Source organism: Neovison vison, chromosome 4, assembly GCF_020171115.1.
Source record: "Neovison vison isolate M4711 chromosome 4, ASM_NN_V1, whole genome shotgun sequence".
Lineage (NCBI taxonomy): Eukaryota > Metazoa > Chordata > Mammalia > Carnivora > Mustelidae > Neogale > Neogale vison.
Genome location: NC_058094.1, coordinates 203,106,505 through 203,131,894, shown reverse-complemented (window position 1 = coordinate 203,131,894; position 25,390 = coordinate 203,106,505). Strand labels below are relative to the sequence as shown.

At 40.5% G+C, this 25,390-nt stretch overlaps 1 protein-coding gene and 1 non-coding gene across 20 annotated transcripts in view; one reads left to right on the top strand and one right to left on the bottom strand.

Annotated features, from left to right (window-relative positions):
* The window catches only part of CADPS2 (calcium dependent secretion activator 2), a 532,394-nt gene that overhangs the window by 474,678 nt on the left and 32,326 nt on the right, over nucleotides 1–25,390 (top strand). For 12 of the 19 annotated variants that reach the window (XM_044246482.1, XM_044246471.1, XM_044246478.1 and 9 more), the window contains 3 exons: nucleotides 5,981–6,055; nucleotides 16,164–16,247; nucleotides 16,354–16,386. In XM_044246482.1, the coding sequence (XP_044102417.1) occupies nucleotides 5,981–6,055; nucleotides 16,164–16,247; nucleotides 16,354–16,386 (192 nt within the window). Of the gene's footprint in view, nucleotides 1–410; nucleotides 426–5,980; nucleotides 6,056–16,163; nucleotides 16,248–16,353; nucleotides 16,387–25,390 lie in introns of all 19 variants that reach the window. The other 7 variants (XM_044246480.1, XM_044246463.1, XM_044246467.1 and 4 more) reach the window with 1 other exon arrangement.
* LOC122905761 lies at nucleotides 11,598–11,701 on the bottom strand. The gene has a single exon (XR_006384442.1). It is a non-coding gene; the product is annotated as a U6 spliceosomal RNA (small nuclear RNA).

Sequence of the window (25,390 nt, the reverse complement as noted above, 5' to 3'; positions counted from 1 at the left end):
GGAGTTTGCATTCAAAACACAAGGCACAGAAAATAGCACATGAAATATTTTTATTTACACAAAAGTTTCCGTGTTTTAAAGATCAAGAAATATTTTTATTTACACAAAAGTTTCCGTGTTTTAAAGATCAAGTAGAAACGTGCTAAAAAAATTACTTATTTTTTTAAATAAATGTCCCATTTTTTTTTTTACTTTGATTCATGTTTTGTTTGGTTCTATATTCAGGAACGCAGCTTACTTTACCCCGTGATTTATTTTTGTTAAGAGTGTTGATTGGGTGAAAGTGGATCAATTTTTCTTAGATTATCTGTTTAAGTTGACATTTTGTTCATTGTAATTACTGTTTCATCATTTCTTTACTCTTCCCCTATGTTCATCGTCTTTTTTTTTTTCTCCATGGCATGATCCAGTTTGGTAGTCAATGGGTAAGTCTTTTTTTTTTTTTTGTAAAAACACACTTTTATTTGAATTATTATTTGTGTAAATGTGCCCTTTTTATTTTCATCTTTTCAAATTAATATAATTAATTCCATTTTCAGATTTATGTTTTCCATGTATGTGTTTAACACTAATAGCTTATTATAGCATAGCAATACCCAGAGACACATTAAAACATATAAATACTTATGCCCTAAATAATGCCAGGGGAATGTTTCTTTCCTGTTAGGCTGCAGGATCTGCAAACTGCTTTAGATTTTTTTTTTTAAGGATAAAATTATTTAAAACAAAATGAACTCACCCTCCTTTAAACAAATTCAGAAGCAGTATGATTATTAATATTTTCAAGATGCATATACCTATAGTATATACTTTCACTGATACTAGAAAAATTTGGAGCTCTGGATGACAAATATATACTATTCAGGTACCTCTAAATTTGAGGACCAGGAGACCATTCCTAAGGCCACTTCATGCAGAAGTCCCCAGTTGTGGATCTCAATAAGGTACATGCCCAGCAGTGATACACTCTTTCTTCCTATTCGTGGCCTGGGAAGTAACCATTCTCAGAGATGGGGAAGAGGCAGGCCTTTGTGTCAGGAGCCTTTCTTCTCCTGAGAGAACAAAGTTGTCTTGAATTACCACCCAGAACCTCAGAGGAATGTGATATGAAAAACTTTATGCATATTAAATTAACTGGATATTATATATGCTTACCTGTCTTAAATATGTGTTTTGATATGTTACAGTGTTTTTGTGCTCTATGGATATGTTAAATCTTACAAGTCTTGTAGTAAGACACTGTAAGACACTCAGGGTGACTCTACTGGGCTGACAATTCTCATCCGAGCAGAAAGGCTAGGTAGCTCTGAAAGAGGGTAAGAGGGCCCATTATTTGTGAATGTCATACTTCTCTAACCCAGATGTAGACATTAGCTATTTGGCCATAATTTATGCACATGCACACATATTTCATTCTTTGAGCAATTCAAGGGGAAAAGATGTATTTCTAATACTGTAGCATACAACCTTACACATGAAGTAACTGATACGTGTTATGGAATGTTCAATAATTATCATTCTGAATGCCTACAACATGATTTATTGCCTCTACTCATCTGAAGAGGCAGCTGGCTTGGATATCAATGGCTCATATCTCTATCTTTTTTAATGTTTTTCGATATCCAGGTGTAAGTCTTTGATGGTCTACTCAGAAATATTGTCTTTGTCTTAAGTCTCTCCATAAGTCTATCCATTTCTTATCAGGTTTATAAGATCATCTTTGCCTATTCCTGTTGATACTGGATTTATCCATCTGTTTTAATATATATGGCAGTACCTGACACATAATAGGCACTTAGTAAGTAGTGCTTGAATGACCAGACTGATTTCTTGTCACCACTTTAAAAATCCTCCCCTTTAAGAAACAACTCTCGATAGTACCTCAGAAGAAAAACAGGCACACACACAAATGACAAAACATTGTTGCATTGTCAAATGGTTCTTTATATTAGTGGGTAAATGGCTTTGAAAAGTAATCTGCTACTGTTCATTATATTCGCACCTGTACCTTCTCACCAGAGACAATTGGTTCCCCACAACTTTCACACAATTAATATAATTCAAAATGTGCAGGTGTAAAACCCATTAGCAACTGTGAAAAGTGGTTAGCAAGAATTTCAGTGCAAAAGGACTTTATACTTTGCTTTTAATCATCAATAAATACACCCACATAACTGCACAGGCTTTCCCTCTCTGTGCTTGAGATAAGTTTTGGAATTGAGGCAAATTAGCAAATACATTACATGCAGAGGTGAGCCAGTGACCTCATTCTGTAGTAAGCAACAAATTAAAAACTAGATTATTACACAATTTGGAGCCTTGTAAAATATATGCTTCTATAGATAAACCCAGTAGGGATAGTTTTCCGAATCTTAAGGAATTCTCTCTCCAACATCTTCAGTAAATTTGTTACAAGTCATTGCTGAGATGAAGCCTTCTCAACTCCTTTTCCACTAGGCAGCCCTTTCTGTGCTCCTGAGTTAAGATTCTGTTTTCTCACATGGCACCTGAGGAAAATGTGCTCAACCGCAGCCCGGAAGGGTGTTTAATAGAGTCATTAGTGAGCGAATGATCTGATCGCGTGACAGCTGTGTGTAATGAGTCAGCATTTTCTCGGGCCAGTTCCTCAGGGACAGATGGTGGGACCACAAAGCCACCCATGTTTAGAAATCATTGTTCTCTACCAACTGCATGGGTCTCACTTAGATGCCCCCACAGCCAATGGCCCATCCATTGAGGATGGAAGTACATTAATGGGGGCTCCTTGTGTAGGATTTGTTCTCACCTACAGTAGAATGCTCCCATTTCCAGAACTGACAATCCAGTACCTTTAAAGTTCTTCCCAAGAGAAGGACCAAAATCTTTAAAGAATGCTGGATTGTACTGGCATCTGGTCAGTCTCCGTTTCTGGAGTGTTTATATTAACAACAGTCAGGGGAGATGAGGATAGGTACGTGAGTGTAGGGGCACCAGGATTTCAGACTCGTGTTTGATTGCTGAATTCCCTGGACTCCATAAAGTATGAACTTCTTAAAGGTTAATCTTGATCTAAAGTCAGCATCCGCTGCTGGAGGAGCACATACACTTTACTTTTGGGGGCAGATGTAGGGAGAATTAGTGAAAGAAATGGGCTATGATTTGCCAAGCCCTGGTATGTAGGATTATCAACCTGACTTGAAATATTCTGATAGAAATTTTATGGGTTTTTATCAGACAAAAAAACTTTGCAGATTTTTATCAAAAATTAGATGTGTTAATCTAAATAAAATATACCAATTTCAGGTAAGGTAATGTAAATATCTATGCAGATAAAGTCTTTTCTTCTCTGATCTCTTTTGGTGTGTCTGTGTTTGTCTTTGGAAGCTATCACTCATTCTAGCTAACCTTCTAGCATCTCTGTGCGGCATATGTGAGCTCTTCTCTTTGCGGAATGTACATATGAAATATGAATTCTGAGGCCAGCTGGCCACTCCCACCCACAGTGCTTCCAGACCACCGCCACTGACTGTGCAGCTAGAACAGATTCTGGAAGCTCCTGGCAATTTTAACATTAGTGAAAGTCCCACCTAATCAGATAAGTCAACAACAGCAAAATCTCATATCGTAAAAACCTAACAACCCTTATGCTATTTGTGTTTGCCCCTTGGGTGGTACATTTAGTATACTTTTCTTCCTTTTTAATTTTTTGCATTTCTCTCTCTATCCCACTCCTCCTCTTTCCCTGTTCCCTCTCCACTCCCTCCCTCCATCCTTCTCTTCTCACTGCTTTTGGCCAGATCAGGTATCAAAGAAAACAGCAGTGTAAAGGTGTATATTACAGGAAAATGTGATGGCTCCTGGGGTCCATGCCTTTCCCTGCCTTTTGATAAAAAGGGTCGAAGGAACCTCTTCAGTGGCTCATCTCTTGATTTTAGGATATGTCCAAATTGATCCAGTCCAAAAGTTTAAAATGTAGAAGCTCTACAGTTTTATATCCAATAGCCTTTTGATGACATTTTATTACTCTTGAGTTTAAAAAATGAACATAGGGCAGGGCCACCCGGCTGGCTCAGTCAGCAGACACGCAACTCTTGATCTTGAGGTTGTAAGTTTGAGCCCCATATTGAATACAGAGATTACTTAAAAATAAAATCTTTTTAAAAAAATGAAACTTATGGCAAATACAGATAAGCCCTGAATATATCAAGTATATATTTAATCGCTCAGAGGTCTGGGCACCTTGATCCGTGTATGTTCTGTGGCACTTTCCAGGGAAGAGGGAAGTGAGAAGCTTGGAGCCCATCACCTGTACTCTACCCCAAAGAGGAGCCTCAGTCTGGTATTTTACTTCCTCCTGCTGCACAGACACAGATTGGGAGAGAGAAGTGTATGAAGAGAGAGGGGCAGACCTCATTTGCTTAAGCTCCTCACACCCGGTCAGTTGTAGAACTGGCTGGAGCCCCGGACTTCTGGTACCTTTGTCTGGAGGGCGCTTCCCAGCCACCTCCGCTAGCAGCCAGACCTCCAGGCTCTTTCTCTTCTCTGTCGTTTTTCTTTACTGTCTCCCCTTTTCCTTCAAGCTGTTCTAAAAGCAAAGGACATGGCCCTACTCTAATAGAAATCCACGCTCTGTGTTTCTTTTCTAGTCGTCTCTGGGGAGCACAAGTTTGGGAATCAATAAGTCTTTCAGGAAAACAGTCACATAATGTTTCCCTTCACTAGGTGGAATACATGCCCAGAAAGTTCCACACTGATGTGTGTGCTATTGATTTTAGACCACTTGTCAGCACATACGCACACACGCAGAGCAGAGAATTCCCATGCCCCAGAACGGGGCTTCCTGTTCTGTGTGTGCAGGTAGACAGCCGCTGGTAACGGTCGGAGCCTGCGGGGGGGAAATCATTCCTGTGTATTCCAGAGCAGACCTACGCTGATGTTTTGTTGTGTGTGGAAACTTTGAGACATGTTTTCAGAAGAAAAAAATCGCTTTCCAAAACTTACATCCTAGGAAACCATTCATCCGGCAGCTGTTAAGTTGGTCTAATGTTTATACTGACCTGGGTACTTTTACTCTATGCATTATGTTAGCTGTTCCGAGAAGCCTTGAACCATCAAGATAGGGTTAGTCTTTACAAGTCACATTTTCTCTGAAGTGGCTATTGGGGACAATCGGCTGTCAGATAAATGCTTCTAAAGCAAGAATTACTGTTTAAATGAATGTGCCTTCACACACTGTCGAAGCTGCTGCTAATTTAAGAATGCAACTCTCTTGTATTCTCTAAGAGCAGAAAAGGAGGCTTTCAGGTTTATTTTAAATACATCTTTTTTATATTTACTTGAAGGCGTCTTTTTCATGAGGAAGCAGTGATAAAACTGTGGGGAGTGAGTGCTGTTTCATTATACCTTTTATGGCTTATTAATTTGTTACCATCTATTCACCTTTGTTGATGAAATTTTAATTTTGCCCTTGCTTGAGCATATTGTAAGGATTGTATAAACTGCTGCTCCCCGCACTGACAAAAACGGTCCTTTTAGACTGAACAATTGGGAGCTCATTTTATTTCTGGAGCACATTTAAAATAACTTATGAATGAGAGTTGTCAGACATGAAATGCTGTATTAATTAAATCTTTTTCTAGTCTTTTTGCTTCTCCAGCTAAACCAACCCTTTAGAAAAATACACGGCCACCTTAATTATAGAGGAGAAGACAAAAAGTATCCTTCACATTCCTCTGCCTGAATAAGAATAAGAACCCAATTCATCTATATAATAACCCCATTAGCTGCTTAACTCAACAGTGCACATGGGAAAATTTCCGAGCCACAATGTAAAAAGTGTTGATTGGGTGGATCGTTTTCAAGGTTTTGTTCTTCTGATGTTCAAAATGATCAATTTAAGTAAATCTGATATGTGATAACTAGGAGCTTTAAAGCATTTATGACTTAGGACAAAAGTTTTGTGTCTACATCAACTAATACATCTTTGTCTTTTAATATCCAGCAACAATACCATTCAAAAATAGATGATTTGATTGACAACGCTGTAAAAGAAATCATTTCACTGCTAGTTTCAAAGGTAATGTATTATTTATTCATCTTTTTAAGTCAGACTCAAAAATCATTTTGCTGAGAATTTTTAGAAAAATCTGTCTCATGTTTCTAAATACCCAATGGAAAAATAGTTTTACAAAGAGATGCAAGAAAAGTTCAGATTTCAAGAAGAGTTCTGAACAAAATGTGGACTGTTAGCAACTTTGATTTTGTGTTTACAGTTCATCTTGGCTTTTCTTGCAGCTGTTGGCTTTTAAAAATAACTCTGTCTTCCAGTAAGACCTTATTATTTCACATTTACGTTCTCTTCTTATGTGTCTATCTGTTTGGCTGATTCGAGTTGTCACCGGTCATTGAATGGGACACAGTCATGGGGATGACTGTACCGAGGCTCTAGAGCTGGTCCCAGGCAGACTGAGAAGGACGACAGTTTGAGGTTCCCCAGTCCTGGGAGGCTCTTGTGGTTTCCTATCTGTTGCTCCAGATATCTCTGACGAAGGCTATGGCCTGTCATTTGTGTAAGCAGAGATGAAGCATCAATGAGTATTCCATGGAATGATTAGACTATTTAAAATCCCACCAAGGTGGAACAGACCACAATGAGCTGACACTCAAGATCCGGGTCTGGGGGAAAGAGACAGAAAATGGAACTCAGGAGGGTGAGGAGTCAGAACAGGCGTGGTCCAGCGACACATTCACAGGAGCAGATGGAGCCCTTGCTCTTTGCAAGGCTTGGTCAGAGAACCCCCAAACAGGCCTCATAAAACAATCAGAAGAACGTACAAAAAAGCAAGGGAAGAAATGCACCCAATTTAATAAATGAAGGACATGTTGTTTAGAAAAGAAAAAAGCAGAGAAGCCCAAGAGGCGTGAAAAATGTTAAACCTCACTCATCATTTATAAGGAATGAAGAAAAAATTAACATATGCACTTTTTCTAGCAAATTAGCATAGATGTTTTTAAACTAACACTTGGTTTTAGAAAAGGTGAGGTGGGACACTCACACTTCCTGTCTTCGGGAGTATAACTCATTACAGCCTTTCTAGAGATAGTTTGGAACTATATCAAGTACATTAACACCCTTCTACCTAACAAGTATTTTTGCATTTTTTTCCGACTCAGAGAGATGCACTATATATATATATATATATATATATATATATATATATGTATGTATGTTGATATGGTCACATTACTTCTAATGAAAAATTGGAAACAACTTTAATATCTAACATGAAGGGAATGGTAAAGTAAACTATGACACATCTATAATAAGAAACCATGCTTTCAAAGACTATTGATAAAGGAAAGGCTTCATAATATAATATGAAGTGGGGAAAAAAAAAGCTTAATATTTTAGAAATGGAAACTATTTCAGAAATAGAAATATTTAGAAACTCAAATCTGAATTTGCATCACATAGAGAAAAGAGAGGCTAAACACCAAAAAGTTGGCAGAGCTTCTCTGGATGGTGGGATTATATTTGATTTTGGAGGCAGGGGGATTCTCAGGGTTTGGGAGGCTTCGTTTGTATATTTCCCAAATTCCTTGGTAGCAAGTCTTGAGATGGAAAATAGCCAAAAGGAAGATTTCAGCATAACACCAGCCATCCAATTTGTTCCCATTCTCTTGACTTCTACGCCCACAGAAATACCTGCCCCTTCACATACAACACACACCCACCAACAAGTAGAAAGGGAAAAGGTGAACAGGGAAAGCATCCAGTGGGTGGGGGAGGGGGAAACCACTGGAGAACAAAGCTCCAGAGGCAGAGCAGGGCAGGTTTCCGTCCTCCCAGGGGCCCAGCATAGCGGCTTGCCGTACTGCACAGACAGCCCACTAAAGTGAGATGAAGTGAACTTGGTGCCTTCATTGTCTGTGAGTCATTCAGGGAGAGTTTACGCAGATAGAAATGACAATAAATGGTGGGGTTTTTTAAAATTTTATTAAACAAAGAAAATAAGGCTCTATAATTCAATTCTTAAATGTTAGCAAGCCAAAAATTACTTGAGGTCCATTTAAAATGTGGATTCCATGCCTACTTTCCAACAGTTCTGAATTAGAAGTTTGAGAAGGGGAGCAGGAAGGTACACGTTTAATCAGATACCACGGTAATTTTGACGTAAGGGTTCAGTGAGCCGGACTTTGGGAAACATTGCTCTGATGAATCACTATCCAGGCTATCATGTGAAAGATCTTTAAACTCCAGTTTATCGTATTTAAAAACAAAACAACCCTCTAAGATAGTATGTTTACATTTTTGTTGTTGTTGGAGAAATGGTATCTTAAAGGGGGATATTTATGAAGTATCAGTTGTGAAACTCCGATGGGATGGGCAGTTTTACCCTAATTCACAGATACAAACATTATCCTCACAGTAGTCTACTAAACTGACCACACACCTAATTAAGTAAGATAGTCAGGAACCAAACTTCTGAGCTTCAGATTCCTAATCCAATGTACATGCCGACTCTTGATGTCTAGGAAATCAGTGAAATGCAAAATACTCTAAAAATTAAAATGGGCAATTTCTACATTTACTGTTTTTACCCAGTCAGATTTCAAGAGTCATACCCTAGACATTTTTATTTTATCCTAGCATAATAGTTAACTCAATATAGAGTAGAACAGTGAATTACTTGCGTTGTATCCCAAATGTTTCTTCCCACATTTTAGTTATTCTATGCATCGTGATGAATATGTTTGTTACGTTTGGTTAAGTTAGAAAGCATACGTCCTTCTTTTTACCTCCTCTCCTCAATTCCACCTCCATATCCTCCTCCTATTACACACATCTTCACAAATGATTGGAGAATGAGCCCGAGCTCTCGATCATACTTAGCACTCAACAGTATGTGCCCCAACTGCATGCACATTTCCATGCTAAGAAAAGAACTTGGCTTTCCATCTCTGTGTCCTTTCTCCGCCTAATACCTAAATGCTGGTAGCCCTTGGGTTGCCCTCTTTCATCTTCTTTGGAGCTCATTCCACAAATTTCTGTGACTTTCACACTTCTGATTTTGTGTACTGACGATTCCCAACTCTGTGCCTAAGAGGCAGAGTGGAATCGTGATGAAAAGCCCAACTTCAGACCTGAGGAACCTAATATCTTCATCTCAGAACATTGGGAAGCCATGGAAGGGTTGGGAGGCAGCAAGTAAAGGTGAGGAATTAATCATATCTGCATTATAAGAAGATCCATCTGATTGCCTGTAACAAATAGATTACAGAGAGGGTACTGTTGAGAGTGTTCTGTTGGTCTTTGGTGGACTAACCCAAAGACATGGAAGACATTTAAAGAGTGCTGTAGACTGAATGTTTGTGTCTCCCTACCCAAATTCATATGTTGAAACCTAATAACCCCAAAGGTGATGGTATTAGGAGATGGAGCCTCTGGGAGGTAATTAGGTCACGAAGATGGAACCCTCATAAATAGATTTAATGCCCTTATTTAAAAAAAACAAACAAACACCCCATAGAGCTCCCTAACTCCTTCTGCCATGTAAAAATGTGGCCAGAAGCCATCATCTCTAAACCAGGAAGGGGGTTCTTACCAGACACCGAATATACCATCCTCTTGTTTGTGGACTTCGCAGCCTCCAGAACTGTGAGAAATACAAGTGTGTTTGTATGTCACCCAGACTAGGGTGTCCTATTACAGCAGCCCCAAGGTTAGTAATGGGGAGAGAAGGGAAAACCTAGCTTGCTCCCAGGGGTATGGCTGGAAGCACACCGTGCGTGTTGAAGCCATCGACTGACGGGGTGCCTGGAAGAGGAACAGATTTTGAGGGAAAGACCATAATGTCGTACTGGACGTGTGGAGAGTGAGCTGACTGATATCTGAAGGAGGGGAGGCCAAGGAGACCATCAGATAGTTGAGTCTGGAATTCAGAGGAAGTATATGGAGCCGAACTATCAATGCTATTATAAGATTTCACCATTAGGAATGATTCTATATCAATGGCTGCTGTTCTTAGGCAGATGTGCCATAACTCGAAACCCTATGGAGAAATGAAAATCAACCTTAAAAGGGAAAAAAGTAAAGATGCTTCTAACCAGAAAGGGACTTAGATAATTCTACCGAGGGAAGAAAATGATAGCGGGAACATTAAATCTTGCCAAGGACAGGATACCAAAAATGCTATTTTTATCACTACCTTATAATTTAGTTGACCAAAATGTGGGAGTGTCGGAGGATCTGAACTCTGGTCCTGTTCCTTCATGTTACCATCTGGGTCTCCCTATACAACTTCATTTCCTCATTAAGAAAGCATGAGTATTGGGTAACAAAAACTATCTATAGCCTTTTGTCAATCTAAAACAAAAATCCTTACATACATTTCTTTATAGAAGGCTCCGGGGATGCACATCGTTTCTCCCCAGGTTCCAGAGTTCCATGGCATGTACAGTGCTAGAGTTGGAACCCTGAGATCCTCTAGCAAGGACTTTTCAAATATTTTTATAATGTTTAGAAGACACACTTAATGTTCTCAAATATATCTTGGGTAGCACCCTAAAGTATAACATTGATCAGTGCAAAGCTGCTTTGAGTGAAGAGAGGAAGGAGGCCTAGAGCTCTGCCTGTGGGGCCTCGTCTCTTAAGGCAACTCCCGGGGTAAACCAGAGTTTACCCCAGAGTCCAGTTCTGTGGTTCACCGATGAGGAAACAGAGACCCTGGGTCACATGGTCGGTAGCTGTGGGGCCAGGACCTGGCCCTCGTGGTCCCTAGGCCTGTCATCTTTCCATCACGCTACACAGAATGCAGCAAGAGTGGAGAGAAAAGAGTGGGAGCTTCACCTCCCAGTCTTCTGGTGTCCCCTTTGTACCTGGGTTGTACCCACCAGTCCGGTCTTTGACAGTCGTCTTTGACAGTCGTCCCACTGCGGCATAAAGGCTGTGGTACCAGCCTGGGCAGCTAGAGGAGAATGGAATTCAATGGCTGTAACAGGAGGATGCTTAAGAAAAGCTGTGAGAAGGACAGATCGGGGAAATGGTTAACAGAGCAGAGAATGAGAGCGTGACCACTCTCGTGACATACTCTGGTTAACAAGGCTCAGTAAATTCCGGGTATGAACTAAAAGAGCATAGTAATATATGCAACCTACTAAATCCTTGATTATTGCAGAAAGGGATTTAGGAAAGAGAACACACTACCTTCCTGAGTTCATAGGTATAGAGGTATGTGTAAACATATACAGACATAGATGTATATTCTTTCTGATAACCTAGAATATTTTCCCGTAAATTTCTCTTAAGAATAAGATGTGGCAGAGGATACATCACACCTGACTACCTAGATTCCAACTCATCCTAAAGTAATTTGATTAAATTTGCTCGTTTAGATCAAGGGTATATATTCAGGAGATACCTGTCCAAATTCAAAAAAACGCTTAAAAGAATTATTAGGAGCCACTAGGAGAAAGGAAAGACAAAATACTATAGATCACTCTCTTTGTGGGGCAATGGGAAAAGGAACAAGGAGAAGAGTGTGGAGAATTTACTAGTGTCTGGGCTAGATGTGTCCTTTCGGAGGTTGTCTTAGATACTTTGTGGAACGAGGTATGTTACAAATAAATATTTGCTGTCAAATACTATCCATCCTTGGGCAGGGGCATCCTAATATTCTCTGTATCACTCCAGTTTTGGTATATGTGCTGTTGAAGCAAGCACTCAAATAGTATGCATCCCAAACACAGATACAGAAAATCTGGAAAGACCTTTTGGAAGTCAGTTGGAAGAAAGGTTCAAAGAAAAGTGGATGAGGAAGGGACAATTGCTTGTATCATAACATTAAGATTCCGATTCAGGGAAGGAAGCCTGGTTTTTTCCCAGTCCATGGTATGCATGTGGATTTTTAACAATACTTGCTAGTCCTGATCTTACCAAATAAATATAGAACATCTGCCAATATCTCCAGCACCACTAACCCTCCCCTCCAAGAAAAAAGAGAAGGAAGGGAAAGAACTTAGTTTTTCACGATCAGTCTTATTTGGATGAATCTCTTCTCTGTGGAAGATGTTACAACTTGCGGTATAAATGAGGCAAATATCCCTTCGTGAAGTGTCACCGCTGAAAAAGCAGGAACTGTGTTTGGAACCCACCGATCTGTAGCTGGAATCCTCCCAGTAACGTTTTAGAGTTTGTGGTCTACTTTCCAGACATGTGGGAAAATGAATCTTATACCCTGTTAAAATTCAACAGGAAATTGAAACCGCCATGCCTTGTGGCATACTGCATGTTTCATTCTACTCGTCATTTCAAAGTGCTTTTCATCTTTAATTTCCTTGGGAGTGTGCATAGTGGGGTAAAGTTGGTAATTACCCAGACAGACTTTAGGTGTTAAATATTATTCAAACAAACCCAGTAAATGGCATCTACAATAAAGAGCAGGGAAACAAAGAGATTACAGTGTTTCATTCCAACCTGACACCCTCAGGAGAACAGAGAGCACAAGGCAAACCCCTAAGTATTTATATCCTCCCCGAGCTGTACTGAGAAAGTTCACAGGAAGCAGTTAAAGACACAGCAACTAAACCCAGCGTTTAACTGGATTTCTTTGGAATCTTGCTGTTTTGTGCAATTAACAGCCAGATGGAAAATATATCATTATTAGTCAATCTTGATTTTAATAGAGTTTGGTTTTTAAGGCCACTCTTCTGCCGCGTGTGCCTTGAAGAAATCTCACAAAGACAGTCTTCCTGGAGGAACGGTATGGCTCAGCTGCTTGATCCCAGGGGTACAGACACAGTTCACTGCCATGTAAGCACAGGGTCCCCGCCGGGTTATGCCTCCCCGGGGACGCTGTGGGGTGGGGAGAGACTCGAGGAGAGGCTCTCCGCTCTTGTTAAAATGGACGCAAAGAATGTTGTGACACAGGGACAGCAGGCCACTGGTCCTTGTGTAGGACCTACATGGATATAACCCGGTGCTGGTAGGTGCTCGCAAGAGAAGGGGAGCCAGACTGGCTCTGGCTGCTGCTGTGGGGAACTTTTGCCCTAAAACCGCCCACCAGTAGGCTCCCCCGATGGTCACTTACCCCTTTATCTGCCATCCTGAAACCCGTCAGCTCCTGGGCCACCTGGGAGCTTTCCGGCATGTCCAGTTAGAAGTCATGCCTTCCCTCCTTGCATTTCAGTCACCCTGTTTGCCCATCTTTACTGGCCCTTCAAACTTGCTGCCTGTCATGACCTACGTAGCGTGCACGTCTGTCTCTCTCCCTCGTTTGCGTCTTCCTGGAAGGAAAGATCGAAGATTCGTATTGTCTTCCTTTCCCACATCAGGGGCTCAATAATAACAAAATGGCATTTACTGAGTACAAATAGGTTGGTCACATGACTTACTTCATTTGATGCTTACAGCTGTGTCCCCCTAATGGTAAAGAACATGAGCTTTAGAGCCAGACCCCCCGTGTTCAAAGCCACCTTCCCGTGCGGTGAGCCCAACAGCCCTGAAGCAGGTGGAACTTGAACGCAGGTCTTTGATTCACATCCTCAACTCTCTTCTACCTCAGTAGGTTGCTTTTATTGAACTAGACCCATTCGCCAGTAGCCCAACTCATTATTACTCCTCATCACTAAGCAATCCCAAGGCTTTCCCCACAAATTTGTGACTTAACATGCATAGATGTTTAGACCTATATAATGGATAGTGATGTAGCTAATCATATGGGCAATAGTAATTCTTCACATTTCTTTAGTATTTTGCCGTTTTCTCAGTCCTTTCACATAAATCCTCTCAATTGAGCTTCACTGATCCCTGGTAAGACAGACAGGATGGCTGGCGTTTTCCCCCTTCGACTGATGAATGTGCTAACACTAAAGAAGCTCAAGGTTTCACCATCACCCTGGAGCCAGAGATTGCAATTGTCAGGTCAGGGCTGCGACTGGCCTAAGACCCTCTAACTCCAGCCACAGCATTCTTGCCTCTACCTTGCCTGGTCCCTCAGCACCACTTACGTGTGTGCACACATACTCACTTGAGGGCACCAAGAACCAGGTGCTGTGCTAGAGCCTTCCCTGGCTCAGGTAGTCTGGTAACCATAGCAATTGTCGCTCTCCGCGTGGCAAATGAGATCACCCAGCACACACTGACTCTCAAGGTTGGAGTTAGAGGAGATGAGGCATTTTCCACAGAGGGCCATTAAGTTTGGAATTCCCTTCCCCTGGTCTGACCTAGCCCTGGGGTATTGGTCTTCTGGGTCTTCGCAAACCACATCAAGTTGAGTTAGCCAGCTGTGACCGGTAAGAAATCCTAATGGGCAGAAGGAAGCGCTAAATTGACTTTTAGTTGTGAGCAATTTGTAATTTTGTGTTTTTTGCTGTTTGTATCCCTTAGGATAACTAACGAGCCACACATAGTTTTCATTCTTTAAAAATATGATTTCAGTCAGCCGTTCGCGTGCTTTTGTTTCTGTGTTCTTACATCATGTCGCACATGATGTGATGGAGAAACCTATAGGGAAGTTTTTGTTTCTTTTGCATAAACTATTTTGCAGTAATTGACCAGCCACAGAGAAAGATTATCTCCTGTGCGCTCTCAGTGAGTTCTCTGGTCACCAGAGACCAATAAGCTCTGTCCCTGGAACTATTATCACTTGGTTGAAGAAGCTGCTATGTGAACAAAAACCAGCCTTCGTTAATTTCCCTTTTCGTATTTAAAAAACCTTGTCAGTATTTTCCCTTTGGGAGTATGTAATTTGTCAATAGTGCGTATTATTTTAGTTCTAAAGAGGAAAGATACACTGCAGTAGATTTCTACTAATTTCTTAGTGCCAGATCTTAGTGCTTCCACTCAGTGAAATATAATTTTCCACATTTTTAATCATATTATGGTATACACATCTTTATTTTAACTTCAGAGAAATATAAAATGGTAGAAAGGTAAAACACGGGGCGCCTGGGTGTGTCAGTGGATTAAAGCTTCTGCCTTCGGCTCAGGTCGTGATCCCAGGGTCCTGGGATCGAGCCCCGCATCCGGCTCTCTGCTCAGTGAGGAGCCTGCTTCCTCCTCTCTCTCTGCCCGCCCCTCTGCCTATTTGTGATCTCTGTGAAATAAATAAAAATATTTTTTAAAAATGTAAAACACGTGTGAGACAAGTTTTAATTCCATACCACTTGCAGTACACACGCGTGTGTGCACGCGCGCACCCCCTCCCCCCCACACACACACTATTTAACTGATAGAAGAACTGACTGGTCTGTGGCTGGCCTGAACCCACACAGTAGTGGGGAATCAGGAGCTTATATTAAGTTCACTCTAGTGCTCTTTCCCTCGTAGTCTACAGAGTGTTCATATGTTTTAGATCTCCAAGTGCTCCCTAAGCCTCTGAAAGCAGATTTGATCCTTGTATGTCCTCATTAGAACTGCTCCATAAATGTCTGGGTTTGTTTTGTTTTGTTTTGTTTTGTTTTTAATATTTTATTTATTTATTTGACACACAGAGAGAGAGAGAGTTTGCAAGCAGGCAGACAGGCAAGCAGAGAGAGAGAGGGGGAAGCAGGCTCCCTGCTGAGCAGAGAGCCCAATGCGGGGCTGGATCCCAGGAACCTGAGATCATGACCTGGGCCAAAGGCAGAGGCTTAACCCACTGAGCCACCCAGGTGCCCCCATAAATGCCTGTTAACTAATGTGGGACTTGGTCGCAGGGTCACAGGAGCCCCGGATGTTATACATTCCATTTTCTGGTCATTTTGATTCAAACTCTCCTGTAGATAGAAGAAGTTGGGGAATGGTCAAGTGATCTGTGATAGAAAGGAATCTGATTACACTTGACCATCATTGCTTCTAGACATCTCTACTGAAGTTGAAAGTCGTTTTAAGGAAGTCTCAGGAATGTCAAGTTATTTATCAGTGGTTTAAATTATCTCACATGTTTGGTAACCAGGATCCTATAACATGTTATTCTTTTATCTTAAAAAACAAACAAACAAAAACACTTTGTCTATTATTTCGAGCAATGGAAAAGGACCTTAGAGCCCACCTTCAAAATGAAAGAGTAAACATTACAAGTCAGCCCCTTGACTATCAGTTTATTCATTGTGGCTTTTTGTGCTGTGGGAGAAGTTGGTCTAGAAATTATGTGCCCTGTTATTGATTTTTTAATAGTCTAAATACTCACTATAAACAATTACAGTTTGTTTCAGTGTTGGAAGGGGTGTTATCTAAGCTGTCAAGATATGATGAAGGCACTTTCTTTTCATCCATTCTGTCATTCACTGTAAGTATTTGCATGAGGTTCTCTTCTGTTGTCTTTTGACTGTTGTCAAAGTACTTATCTCACAGTTAAGAAAATAATTCTCATAATTATCTCTTTTCCACTTAAGGTGAAAGCAGCTGCAAAATATGTTGATGTTCCGGTAAGTATTTTTTTATTTGCTTTTAAAAACTCTGTGTGTGTATGTGTGTATAATTCTTTTTTAAATAATTATGGTTTACCAAAGGTTTATTTCAGATCTTTAAAGCAGTGAGTGCCATTCCCTCAGGGAGCAGTTTATTTTCCTTAAGCGAGTGCTAACCCTCATAAGAAGGCCTGACATGATCATTTCAGTGTACTTTTTCCATTTTAGCTTGGGAACTCTTATGGAGGTAAAGTCATTATGAGAACATGTCAGCTCAGTTGCAGAGGGTAGTTTTTTCTAATACTCTAGGACCAGGTAGTGAATGCCTCGTACCATTTATAGAAGAATTCTCACTCTCTCTTCCCTTTGTATGGAAGCTGTAACAAGTTTCTAATAGGAGTTAAAGTGACAAAAAAGATGAACCAGTTAAAAAACAACTTTTCTAAATACAGTAGTGTTATAAGTCAATATTCAGTTGTCTTAGCATTTGGTGTTTCGCACAGTTCTTGGGAAATAATTTGTAACCTGTAAATCTGTTCAAAGATTAAGATACCATGAGCTACAATTAGAAAATTCACAGGATAGGGGCACCTGGGTGGCTCACTGGGTTAAAGCCTCTGCCTTCAGCTCGGGGTCATGATCCCGGGGTCCTGGGATTGAGCCCCGCATCAGGCTCTCTGCTCGGCAGGAAGCCTGCTTCCTCCTCTCTCTCTGCCTGCCTCTTTGCCTACTTGTGATCTTTGCCTATCAAATAAATAAACAAAATCTTTAAAAAAAAAAAAAAAGAAAGAAAGAAAGGAAGAAAATTCACAGGATAAATGTAATCAACAAGTTAGTGCAGTCTTTTAAATTGGTAATCTTCACAAATTACTTTTGCCTTCATCCTCTTGTTACATTATGTGATCAAGTCCTAGTATGTTCTGCTTAACCATATATCTTGGCGTATGTATCACTTTTCAAAGAATTTAAGCGCAATGAAAATGAAACTTACAAATTAAAACTAAATGGGATATAAGTCATCTCATCTTTGCTCAAGACTGTGCTTGGGTAGCATCCTATCTCGACGGTCATTGTGAATGCCGGTGGTTTAAGGGCTGGCCAGCTATATACAGCAGTTCTCGAGTGCTAGAGTTTTAAAGTGCCGAACCACATTTTATACTATGGACTGAATGGCCCCAGATTTATTCCTGCCATAATTATTGTAAATAGATTTTTTAACCTTTTTTCATCATGATAAAGGTACTCATTAATCCCTATATCCTCACCCACCTCCCCTCTAGTAACCATCCATTTGTTCCCTATAGTTAAGAGTATAAACGGATATTTTAAATGAAAAGGCCATGGACTTTGCTGCCTTTGCATCGGGTTTCTTTGGAACAAGGCTTTTTTATTTCACAGATGATTCCCAAAGAAGTCTTGGTATACTCCTTGTCTTGTACCTAGAATCAGAAAATCAGCACTGGGTGATAAACAGAAATAATCCCGGGTATAGGGTCTTGCAAAAATGACAGCAGCAAAGAAAGGGAGGGAAGATTAAGGAGAGTTTGTATTTCCTGTCTTAAAAAGAAAGAAACAGATCATCATAGGAACATGTGAAATTCGTTGGAATTCCTAACATATTTTACAATACAGCTTTGTTTTTATTTTGAAATACAAGTGGAATAGGACACCATATAAATATTTCTGTTCTTGGGGTTTTTGAAGTTTTGGGATTTTTTTTTTTTTAAGATTTTTTTACATCTTTTTTAGAGGGAGGGAGCACAAGAAGGAGGAGCAGAGGGAGACGGGAAAAGAATCTCAAGCAGACTCCACACTGAGTGGAGGACCTTGACTCAGGGCTCAGTCTCATGAGCCCTGAGATCCTTACCTGAGCCAAAACCAAGAGTTGGATGTTTAACCAACTGCACCACCCAGGCGCTCCAGGGCTTTTGAAGTTCTTAATTTGACCCTGTACTAGACCTGTTATGCCTTATAGAGCTTCACAGTTGAAAGATATAGAAAGTGGTTCATTCATTCTCCTTCTCAATGCAGAAAGTGCCTCTCTTGATATCCCTTACAAAGATTCATTCAGGCTTTTTTAATTTTCTCAGTGATTGCAGGCTTTCCTCCTCTTACGTATAATGAGTTGAAATTCTGTACCTCTGTGAATTCTACCTTGGTTCTAATCCCTCTTCTGCATGACAGCCCTCCAAATATTTGATGATAATTAATCATGCCTCCTCTTCCCAAAGGATGTGGTGGCTATTGAAAGGGATATATTGTCTGAGGAATTCTTACTTTCTATATTAGACATCTTCAATTTCTTCACTGAACTAACTAATTAAATATTTATTTAACACTAAGTGCTAGGTCCCAAGCTTACATGATGAAACTGTACATTGACTGCCCACAAGCCAATCAGTGTCCAGGATAAAAGAGAGAGAGAGAGAGAGAAATAGACATGCATTAAAATAGCTACAACAACTGTACCCAAGCCCTTTATCATGCCAGTCACTCATCACTGTGTAGATGGATTCAGCTTACCAGTGTCATTAAATCACCTTGCCCCCCTGCTCCAGCAGAGCACACTCAACCATAGACACAGTCTGGCCATGGCAGATTACTAATGGAAGAGCTTCTCCCTCAGACCTGACATTACATCTCTAGTACTGATGCCGGGAAGATTAACTTCAGCAGCCAGAAGTTGCTGTTGACTGTACACTATTTTTTATGCTAAAACCCCAACAACTATGCCTTTCTAAAGCAGTCTTTTAAGGAGAACCTCATGAGGGTGAAGAACACTGGTTCATCTTTCACAAAAGCTAACTCAAAACTGATCAAAAACCTACAGTAAAATGTAGACTATAAAACTTCTAGAAGAAAACGTAAGAGAAAATGTATGTGGTCTTGGGTTTGGTGGTGAGGCTTTAGGTACAACACCAAAAACCTCCATGAAAGAAAAAGTCTCTATATTGGACTTAATAATTAACTACTGTGCACTGGTAAGAGAATGAAAAGACAAGCCAGAGACACATATTTGGTAAAGAACTTGTATCTAAAATGAACAAAGGATTCTTAATACTCAGCAATAAGGAAACAACCCAATTTGAAAAATGGCAAAAAAAAAGAAAATCGGAAAAGACACTATCACAAAGACATACAGCTATCAAATAAACATATGAAAAGAGGCTCAATGTCATTTGTTGGTAGGGAAACTCAAGAATTTTTTTTTTTTTAAGATTTTATTTACTTATTTGAGAGAGAAAGCACAGAGGAAGAGGGAGAGGGAAAAGCAGGCTCCCCACTGAGCAGGGAACCTGACACAGGGCTTGATCCCAGGACCTTGAGTTCATGACCTGGGCCGAAGGCAGATGCTTAACTGATTGAGCCACCCTGGCACCCCAGGAAATGCAATTTAAACAATGAGGTACCCCTACATGCCTATTAGTGTGGTTTAAATTTTAATTTTTAAAAATTGGCAAGGTATTGTCCTGGTCTGCCAAAAAATTGTCAAGATGTTGACAAGGATGCAGGGCAAAAGGGACTCTCTTTCCTTGCTGGTATAAATGTAATACAGCACAGCCACTGGGGAAGATTGGCAGTTTGTTACAAATCTAAACAATCTTTTTTTAAAATTTTTATTTTTTTATAAACATATAATGTATTATTAGCCCCAGGGCTATAGGTCTGTGAATTGCCAGGTTTACGCACTTCACAGCACTCACCATAGATCATACGCTCCCCAATGTCCATAACCCAACCACCCTCTCCCTACCCCCCTCCCCCCGGCAACCCTCAGTTTGTTTTCTGAGATTAAGAGTCTCTTATGGTTTGTCTCCCTCCAGATCCTATCTTGTTTCATTTATTGTTTTCCTACCCCCCAAATCCCCCACATTGCCTCTCAACTTCCTCATATCAGGGAGATCATATGATAATTGTCTTTCTCTGATTGACTTATTTCACTCAGCATACCTTCTGTCCACGTCATCGCAAATGGTAAGAAGCTAAACAGTCTTTCCATGCAGCCCACCAGATACCTATTTGGATAGGTATCCATTCAAATGATCCAAAAATGTATGTCCACACCAAAACCTGCACACAAATATTCCTATCAAACTTACTCATAATCACCAAAAATTGGAAGCAACCCAAATATCCTTCAATAGATGAATGAAACAATTGAAATACTATCCAGAAAAAGAAGAAAAAGAAATCAGCTAACAGGCCACATAGAGATAAAGATAAAGATGAATCTTAAAGGCATATTGCCAAGTAAAGGAAGCCAGTCTGAGAAGGCTACTATGATTCCATTTGTATCACCTTCTTAATACAGGTAAAATCTATAAAGGTTATAGAACAGATCAGTGGTTGCCATAAGTTCAAGGTCAGTGAAACAACAAGGTGAAGCCCAGGAAACTTTTAGGAGCAGTGAAGCTATTCTATGCAACACTGTAGTGGTTCCATGATATTATGTACTTGTTAAAACCTAACTTTGCAGCAAAGATTGAACCTGAACATGGGCAAATTTTTAAAAGATCAAATAGGATATCATGGGATCCCAGGACAGAAAGGAGATTTGGATTTTTAAAAAAATCAAATTCTATTGCAAATGTGTGGGATAACGTCACTGAAAAAGATGGAGGAAAAAGTGCTGATTTGAGTGACTTTGGAAATGACTGGAGTCTCTAATAATAAAGGAGAAAGAAACTGAACATAAGCGTGGTGGTCTAGTTGAAAAAGCGCTTCCCCACAGGCTAACAATTCAGAAACCATTACACCTATCCACTGGAAGTGAAGGATTAAGTACAGGGATGGTGTTTGGTGAAAGCCAAGTTTCTCCCTGTTGGAGTAAGAGGTTGGAAACAAGGAGGAGGATAGAACATTCTGTGTGGTAATGGGTTAGAGTTGGAGACATTAGTGTAAATTTGTCTTGAACTTAACATAGAGCTGTTTACATGTAGAAATATTAATATATGCATATATTTCCTTGGCTTGTTAACTGAGAGAGCCCAGAAGCAACGGTACCCCAGTAGCAGTCACCATACCTAGTGCCCAGCCCTTAGTATCTGATCTCGCATAAAGTAAACCAGGACTCTCTGGAGAAATGGCAGATACTAGGACTGGGGCAGAAAATACACAAGATGAGCCTGGAGCATCTTATAGTTACAGAAAGTAAGGAAGTGTTTTTTTGGTTTTTTGTTTTTTTCCAATTTATTTATTTTCAGAAAAACAGTATTCATTATTTTTTCACCACACCCAGTGCTCCATGCAAGCTGTGTCCTCCATAATACCCACCACCTGGTACCCCAACCTCCCACCCCCCCCCCGCCACTTCAAACCCCTCAGATTGTTTTTCAAAGTCCATAGTCTCTCATGGTTCACCTCCCCTTCCAATTTACCCAAAAGCACATACCCTCCCCAATGTCCATAACCCTACCCCCCTTCTCCCAACCCCCCTCCCCCCAGCAACCCACAGTTTGTTTCGTGAGATTAAGAGTCACTTATGGTTTGTCTCCCTCCCTATCCCATCTTGTTTCATGGATTCTTCTCCTACCCACTTAAGCCCCCATGTTGCATCACCACTTCCTCATATCAGGGAGATCATATCATGCTTAGCGAAATAAGTCAAGCTGAGAAAGTCAACTATCATAGGAAGTGTTTTTTTAAAAAAAATAACCCACAATGATAGGGGATATATTAAGAGACACGGGAGGCCTCTGAAAGAGCTTGCAATGAATGGCCTGAGCTAGGATCATTTGAACAAGTAAGTAAATTAGGTAGTGTTAGAGTATAACCCAAAGTATAAAATAAACATCCATTAGTCCACACTCATACAAGTAAATGTTCGATTGAGCAAACACATGATGAGAAAGATAAACCTCCCTTACAGAAGAGTTCCCAATAGTTAGTGTAGATACTTTACTTGCAAGGAGACAGCTTAACTTCCCACCACAAAGGCTGTGCATAGTGACTGGCTATGAGAAGGAGGATGGGATGGGGGTGGGGGCGAGGGAGGAAGTCATTGGGTTATCATGGAGAAACCTGATGAATACTCCCTCAGCCAACTGATTGAGGTCAACAGCAAGAGTGATAAATTATGTTCATAGTGTTCTCTCTTAATAAATACTCTGTGGTTTCCTCCAAAAAACCTCTAACTCTGGTCTAATCATGATAGGTGTTGCTCCTTTTGTCCACAGTATTTCTTCCCTAGTTCCTCAACTTCTCATCATTTTCCAGGTGACATATTTGGTCTCTGCTCTCTCTTGCATGGAACAGGACAGATATTAAGAGTTCATAGAATGATAAAATGTCATAGTTAGCAGGACTCCTGCAGTTTCTGTAACATACCCATTCTATGAATGACTAAATTATAGGTCGTGTTAGTTATGGGGCATGTTGGGAGGTGAGGGATAGGTGTACAATGCCTATTGAAAATTGTCTTAACATTAGTACACACAATGCATATGACCTCTGTGCTAGACAGTGAGATGACACAGCTCAAGAGACCTAGAGGGCATGTCAAGGATGACTGTGACCAAGACCAAGGAGGAAGCAAAGGGGAAATGCTCCACTGTTGTGCTTCCTAGTGCTGATACCCGAGCCTGGTTGTCTGTCCTGAGAAATGGAGATGATTTTTCTCTTGTCTTCATTAATAGTTCTTTCAAATGCTGTCTCTTCTTTATGACACAGCCAAAGATGTCTAATCCACCAAGTGTGGCTTGAATTCAGCTCTATGCTGTACAGACTTGCTGTGAGTCCAAGATTTAGTTCACATCCCACCCTTTGCATCCTATTAGTTGTCTGACTCATGGGCTTCCATTTCCCACCGCGCACTGAAGATAATGGATAATCCCTGTGCTGTCTTCCTCGCTAGGTTCTTAGGCATTCCAACAGGCATATTAGTATAGAAGTTCATGGTAAAGGTAAAGCACAATTGAAATAAATGGGATTGTTACTGCTTCTACCTGGAATGATGCTTCCTGTTTTTATACATTGTGCATTTATCATTCCTTGCTTCAGAACACGATTGTTTTCCAAAAGAAAAATCATTTGCCTTCAACAGAGTGAAAAAAATCAGATTATTTTTCATTTTTTTCAAATGCTAAGCACTTTGCATAGATCGGTGGTGACTATTTTTTTTTTAAGATTTATTTATTTATTTCAGTGAGAGAGGGAGAGCGTGCTGGGGGGAGGAGGGAGGATGAGGGAGAGAGAAACCCAAGCAGACTCTGTGCCTAACGCACTCCATATGGAGGCTAGATCTCACCACAAGAGATCAGGCACCAGCCAAAACTACAAGTTGAAGGTTTAACTGACTGTGCCACCCAAGTGCCCCATGTCAGTGGTGACCTTTAAAGGTCACCTAGACCACCAAGTAGACCACCATGTCACGGGACACCAGGCTGGCCAACTTGGTAGAACATATGACTCTTGATCTTAGGGTCGTGAGCCTGAGCCCAACATTGGGTATAGTGATTACTTTAAAAAAAAATATTAGTGCCCTTTGGTCATGGTTAACAGTTGAATAAATATTTTTTAATTAAAAATATAGTTGGTCAGTTCAATGACAATAGTATTTTCCTTCCTTCCTTTGCTTCAGATATTGTTTATTTCTTAGATAAGGCCACTTGAATACGCAGTGCTTTCTGTCAGAATGAGAGCCAGGCAGAACCCAGAGGATGGAGCCCCTGCCCACTGGGAAATACTCCCCCAGAGGGAGAGATGCACACCAGGACCAGACTAAAGTCTCGCCATTATAGGAACAGAGGAGGTTGCCTGCTGCCCTTCCTAGATAAGCATTTTGCTTCTCCCATCTCTCTTCCTTTGTTTTTCCTTTTGTTTGTTCTGTTCTGGCTGGCTGGCTGTTCTCATACAAGGGAAGTCCATAGACCAACCGACTGCCTCTGGACTTTGACATTTGTACATCCTCAAGGCTCCTTTAAGCCAAAATCTGAAATGTTCCAAAATGGGACTGAATAAATCAATCCGAGTCCATCTAAATTTTATTTTTTTTAAGATTTTATTTTATTTATTTGACAGAGAGAGATCACAAGTAGGCAGAGAGGCAGGCAGAGAGAGAGAGAGGAGGAAGCAGGCTCCCTGCTGAGCCGAGAGCCCGATGCAGGACTCGATCCCAGGACCCTGAGATCATGACCTGAGCCGAAGGCAGCGGCTTAACCCACTGAGCCACCCAGGCGCCCTAAATTTTAAAAGCTAAATGAAATAATACCCACAACATTTTAATTTCACATCTTCAAGTCTTCAGTATAGTTTCCATGGTTGACCTCATAACAACTGTAGCCAGATGAGGGAGAGGTTAGTGAACGCTGTTATAGACTGAGAATTGAATACCTTCATCATCATTACAATCATTACTCATGAAAATAAGAGTAGAAAGGAATCATGTGCTACACGTATTAGTACTTTCCTGGCATGGTGGTGCTGTATCAGCACCTGTTCCTCCAAACTCTTGAGATGTTAGTGATCCTCATTACAGATTAGACATAGCAAGAGAAATACTATGAGCCCATAAATCTCAGTTCAAAGTCCACCTGCCTCTTTGCCTTGAGCATTTCAGGCTGCTATTTTAAACTAGTATTCAGTATCCCTCTTAGTACTTAAAAGAACCTCCTCTTTGGAAGGATTGTTCCCCCCAGTGATACAACAAAGTCTACATGCAAATGCTTAGATCTGTGAATAGTAAAATATATCACCACATAGTGTGAGGCATCCATGTGAATTTAGGACTAAAAACAATATGATCACATAAGGTATGAGTATTCGTATGAGTACGAGGATAGCAGATTCTGATATGATCTGCTCTCATACCATTATGCTCGGAATGTGCTTCTTACGAATTATACTCCCAGGGGCAGACAGAAGAACCTTATCCAGAGCAAGAAAGCTGGAGTAATAGAACTCTCTCCCTCAGAAATGTGCGACTGAAGGAAACGTGCATACTTAAAACATTTATGATATGTTCTGTATCTAAAAGAGGTTTTCGAATGGATGTGGGCGCTGTTGTCTTTAATTCAGAATTTTC